At 34.7% G+C, this 5,089-nt stretch overlaps 1 protein-coding gene across 1 annotated transcript; it reads right to left on the bottom strand.

Moving 5' to 3' along the window:
* Positions 1 to 754: 754 nt before the first annotated feature.
* On the bottom strand, positions 755 to 3,797 carry LOC113234784 (fructose-1,6-bisphosphatase 1-like). The gene is made up of 4 exons (XM_026470268.1): positions 3,586 to 3,797; positions 2,071 to 2,215; positions 1,372 to 1,478; positions 755 to 1,079 (listed from the first exon to the last, which is right to left on the bottom strand). Exons 1-4 carry the CDS (start codon positions 3,759 to 3,761, stop codon positions 770 to 772), a joined length of 738 nt encoding a protein of 245 aa, XP_026326053.1. The 5' UTR covers positions 3,762 to 3,797; the 3' UTR covers positions 755 to 769.
* Positions 3,798 to 5,089: the final 1,292 nt, after the last annotated feature.

Genomic DNA, 5,089 nt, shown 5'->3' with positions numbered 1-5,089 from the left:
GGCTTTAGTTTCAAGAGGAGTGCTAATCTCCATACTATAGATGGTAACTCTGAAAAAGGTCAAAATCCCGCCATATCTAGATGCGCTGATCAATAGCCCGAAAGTAGTTTATGTAAATGGCCGTGGATATCAAAATAATTCCTCTTTAATATGAAATTCAAGTAGTCGTTGGTTTCCCCTTGTAATATTATTCAAATTTTGACCATGAGCTAAAATTTTTATCTGACCTTTGACAAATATGCGTACTAATATATCCCATTGTGTGTAAAAAAAAAGTAATTTATAAATTACCGCTTGCTAATATGTATAGATGGGCTAATCCTAAAATAAAATAAAAGCCGGCAGTATTCATAAAAATTTGAGAAATAAGCGCCCTCTAGTTGATGTCTTTGTTATCACTAGAAATTACAGTATTAGCTTTGATAAATTGCAGCTCATCATATGTAAAACAAAACAAAAATAGATACTTGGTACACGTCGCGACATCTGGCGTTCCAATAGGTACTAAATATCCGACCGCTTACATTACTGCTTGGCGGCAGATATAGGTGAGGTGACTTGCCTGGGCGAAATCTTTCACAAGGAGCTCTGCTGCTATTAATACTAATATTGCGCTATTCCAGCTTTTATATAGTCTGTCTTTTTTGATGATGGAGTAAAATGACAGTTCGTTGTGCAAAAGTGTGGCAAGCAGCTAGTGATTGAAGTCGATAAATATTTAAGTATACATTTATGTATTTATTGAAGTAACAATGTTCCAAGTCCGTTTTTAAACTTTCAACTGAATAGAGCAATACAAGTTTGCCAATAACCAATGCCAGTATAACAAATCCAAAATAATTATCAACTTACCTTCATTGATAGAGTATATTTTCCCCTTCTCAGGTATCCTCATATTGGGGTCAGTCAGTATGAACTCTCCTATGCTGGGGTCGTACATAAAACCGTTGACCCCTTTCCCTTTGCCAATGGACAGGACCATCATGGTAGCGGAGCCGTACAGGGCGTAACCAGCGGCTACCAGTTCGTTACCTGGTTTTAACGCATCGGATTCATTTGGTTCACCAGCGGAAGATTTTCTGAAAGGGAAATTATGGGTTACTTTGAGTGTTTAAAACAGAAAGTTTATATCATATACTGTAGCACACATTATTGTATCTAAGTACAATATTATATTACATTTTTATTGAATTGATATTCAATGATTTTTTGTGAAATTACTCCACTAGTTTGTTATAATTATTAATACAAAGATCGAATACTCAGAAAAAATTACAATACAATATTATATAAATTTTTATAAAAATATTATAAAATTATTATAAAAATATTATATAAATTATAATACAATATTATACTTAATTAGCTTACTTGTAAATAGAGAAGATAGAGCCTACTGAGACGAGGCAGTCGATGTTTGAAGAGCCGTCAAGAGGATCGAAGCAGACCACGTACTTGCCGCTTTTTTCTTTTTCCACCTGAAAAATTGAATATCTAAGACATGCGGAGCCTTAATGTTTCATATACATATTGTCACTCAAAATTTCGAGCCTATACCTCGTATATCCAAACAATAATTTTTAGGTCGAGAGAGATGAGAACTTTTTAGCAATGTGGGTAAAAACCTAAAATTCTGTTCAGGCGGTATCAACGATAGGCGGGGGTTTGGTTCAGTTGAAAATAAATACCTACGTAACTGTTTGTCATATCTTGATTATGAAATAACGCTTTATTTCTCTTAAATGTGCTTGGAAGTTGACCTCTTGCAGATAACGAACTGGGACGTTTAATGGAAAGTATTAATAATGTGATAAGGCCATACTCGTGGTCGATGGACGACTAGTTATAAAAATATTCGATAGACTAGATATTCGATCGATGTGAACGACGTGTTTTCTCCGAATTATTTTAACTTTTCATTGGTGCTGGCTGTAATTATTCCAGTCGGCGAGTTTAAAGAATGAGTCCGAAAGATAGGCAGTAGTATTCATAATATGTTATCACAAATGTTCATTTTTAATGTGGCCTATGCACATACAATATTATATTATTGTTGGCGGATTACTGCACCTGTATGACGGTAGGGTTCTCTTCGGATACCAGGAGACAGGTGGTGAAGGAAGACTTGAGCATATTAATGAACAAGTCGTTGGACAACACGTCCAACTTCTTCACTTGCTCGCCTTGCACGTTCGTTTCGCCGGATATGCCGTGGCTACAAGACAGAAGAATGTTTCTTATGAAATTCTTAGTATTGAGAAAAATAATTCGGCGAGATGTTTGCGAGTTCCTTTGAATTAGCCCTTGCAGCAGTAAGTACAGTATCCTCTGTGAAGCACACGTGTTTTACTTACTTCATTAATTTAATTACTTGTTGTTGTTTTAAAAACAGATGCATCAGATTATTTAAACAACCTTAAATTTAATAAAGACCCGAGGGCTACTGTGCAGTTAGGAGACATCAAATAAATTTACTTGAAGCTGTTCGGGGTATTAATGCTTGGAAACGTTACGTATTTATGACTTCCTTTCCAGTTGTCATTACCTGTTAATATATGAAATCAGTCACCGGAAAGTGCACAAACCCGGATACATATCCTAGTTCACCACTATACGGGACTTAACACCGGACATAATAAAAATCTGTTCTCACTTCTTAAAGTATATTGAGAAAGAAAAATGCCTTCAATTGGAACATCGCCAAATCAACCATTAAAATAATTGCTCCTCATAATAAATTTTAGGCGCTATTTGTCAAAATGAGTCTTTATGCATTAAAATTATATGGGACCACTGGTATTCTCTTTTAAACAAAAAAGACACATCAAAGTCGGTTCACAAATGCCGGACGGAGTTATCACGTAACATACATACAAAAAAACATACAGTCGAGTTGTGAACCTCCTCCTTTATTGAAGTCGGTTAAAAATTAGAGGAACTACCTACAACACAAATCGCCACAATCAGAACAATCTAAATAATTTCCTTTACTTAATAATTAATACATTCATAAATAAAGGTACGTGAAATAAGTAGTAGTACGTATATACGTAGACTTTCTTCCTTCTAAAATTTCTAATTAGTGCGGTGTAGGAAAGAACCAACTTTAACCTCTTGTTGTATGTATTTTTTATTTTTTTGCTTTTTGTGTGTTTTGTCTCAAAGTGCACCGAAGTCTTCTCAAACAAAAAACAAAATCTAATAACAATGTATTTATACCTATTAATGTAATATAATGTATATTAAATTGTATTATTTTATGTTATGAACTATAACAAAAAACATTCACCATACATACTATACTACACAAATATTTTCGCCGAAATAAGACCCAAATGCAATAATTTGGCATTACTAGTTCTTGATATTGAGCCCTCGCATCGTCAAATGACAAGCAGGCAAGATGGCGTGACGAGAACTTGTTATTTACATAAAAAATAATTATCATGCCACTGTTTCATTCTGCCTCTTGTTTCACTGTACGTATTACCTCAGACCTCAGACGACAAAATTTTATACACAAAATACACAAACTAAATAAACCGTTTAATGTTACTTAGTTAAATCAAAGATAAAAATACTAACAGTTTAGCGATGCCGGCTTTTCTCACAGCGGACTGTATAGCTTTTACAGCAGTTTGTATGGAGTTAAGCAGCTGTGTGAGGTCTCCAGTGGCTGTTGGGGCCGTTCGCTGCTGGGCCAGCACCCATCGGGTCAGGGTCATAGCGTTCACGTCGAATGCGGGGCCTTGTTGGGACATTTTGAATGAATATACAGCAAGCGCGGACGACTGACGCGACGATACTGACCAAACCAAGGTTACGAACTAGATAATTTCATGTATAAGCTTGTCGCAAACGTGTTTTTGTAAATATTAGTCGATATGGAGGCGGTAATCAGAATGTGATAGCTGCTTTTCTTGATATGCCGGTTGATATCTCAGTAAAAGTTTTAAATTCTGAAATTCGTAGAAGGTTGCAATAGTTTTGATAGAGATACGTATTATCTAACGTGCATATCTTCGAGGATACTGCAATTACGCGTACCTAACAAGCATTCATACGCTGGGTCACATATACAATAAAACGATATACTTATAACAAGAAGGAAGTAGAAGAGGAAATAGCTCGACAAGTTATATCGAGCTCTTAAAATGAACAGTATAATATTGGGCCAAATAATTGGTCCTTAGTTTTATTAGCTTAAGTAGGTAAATCGTTATCAATAATAATTTACAGACAAAAACGGCTGTTTTGTTCGTCTTGAAAATGATGCAATTTTAGAATAATAACGCATAGAAACCTAGCCCGCACACGTTAAGTGAGGCAAATTGTAGGACGCCCTATGGGCTTACACGAGCGAGCGGGCTGTCAGTGCTCAAGGTCAAGTTGCACCGCGAGGAGCTCAAAATTTTTTGCTAAAAATGACGAATTGTGCGGTAATTGGGTTTAAAAATAGATCAGACAAATATAAAATAGACACTAACATCACATTCCACAAGGAAATAACGCGTTTCAACTTGTATTTTTATATAAATATTCACTAAAACAGAAAATTAATTTCGTTGCAACAAGATACGAAAATGTTGCAAAGTAACGGGTTTTTTCTCCCCATTTTGCTATTCTGTTTCAAAATAATTATATTACGTAATTTTTTCAGAATAGGCAATATCGCAACGGTTGCAAAATTTCTACAAATGTACACCGCCGCAACAACATTGTAGGGAATTTACGTTAGCTATTTTTACGAAATATATTTAGTATTTGCCTTCATTAGTTTCATGTGAAAAATCATTATTCTTGTTCATCATACACTCATTTAAAAAAATTGTCTTGCCCAGGCTTAAAAGTTCTTAATTAAAATTATTTCAGGAAACTAACTCTGACTAAAAAGTCATCGTCAGTTCTCCAAAATCGTGTATAAATAACTTTCAGGTTCAGGTTCTTAATTGTTATCATGTACTTTTCATGTAAACATACCCACAGATAATATCAGGCTATTTATATATTCAAATTCGATAGTCTCACTTAAACTCGCTTGTAGGTTTTTGTTCATATATGAGTTAAATAAAAATTGAGTAGTATTTAA

This window comes from Hyposmocoma kahamanoa, unplaced genomic scaffold, assembly GCF_003589595.1.
Source record: "Hyposmocoma kahamanoa isolate Upper Pololo Valley unplaced genomic scaffold, ASM358959v1 86, whole genome shotgun sequence".
NCBI classification, from domain to species: Eukaryota; Metazoa; Arthropoda; class Insecta; order Lepidoptera; family Cosmopterigidae; genus Hyposmocoma; species Hyposmocoma kahamanoa.
The sequence above is the reverse complement of the archived record's forward strand: the minus strand, read 5'-3'. Positions and strand labels throughout refer to the sequence as shown.

Coding starts and splice junctions, on each gene's coding strand:
- LOC113234784 (XM_026470268.1), bottom strand. CDS start 3,761: ATGTCCCAACAAGGCCCCGCATTCGACGTGAACGCTATGACCCTGACC. Junction 2,216..3,585: donor AAAGCCGGCATCGCTAAACT/GTTAGTATTTTT, acceptor TCTGTCTTGTAG/CCACGGCATATCCGGCGAAA. Junction 1,479..2,070: donor AGAACCCTACCGTCATACAG/GTGCAGTAATCC, acceptor TCAATTTTTCAG/GTGGAAAAAGAAAAAAGCGG.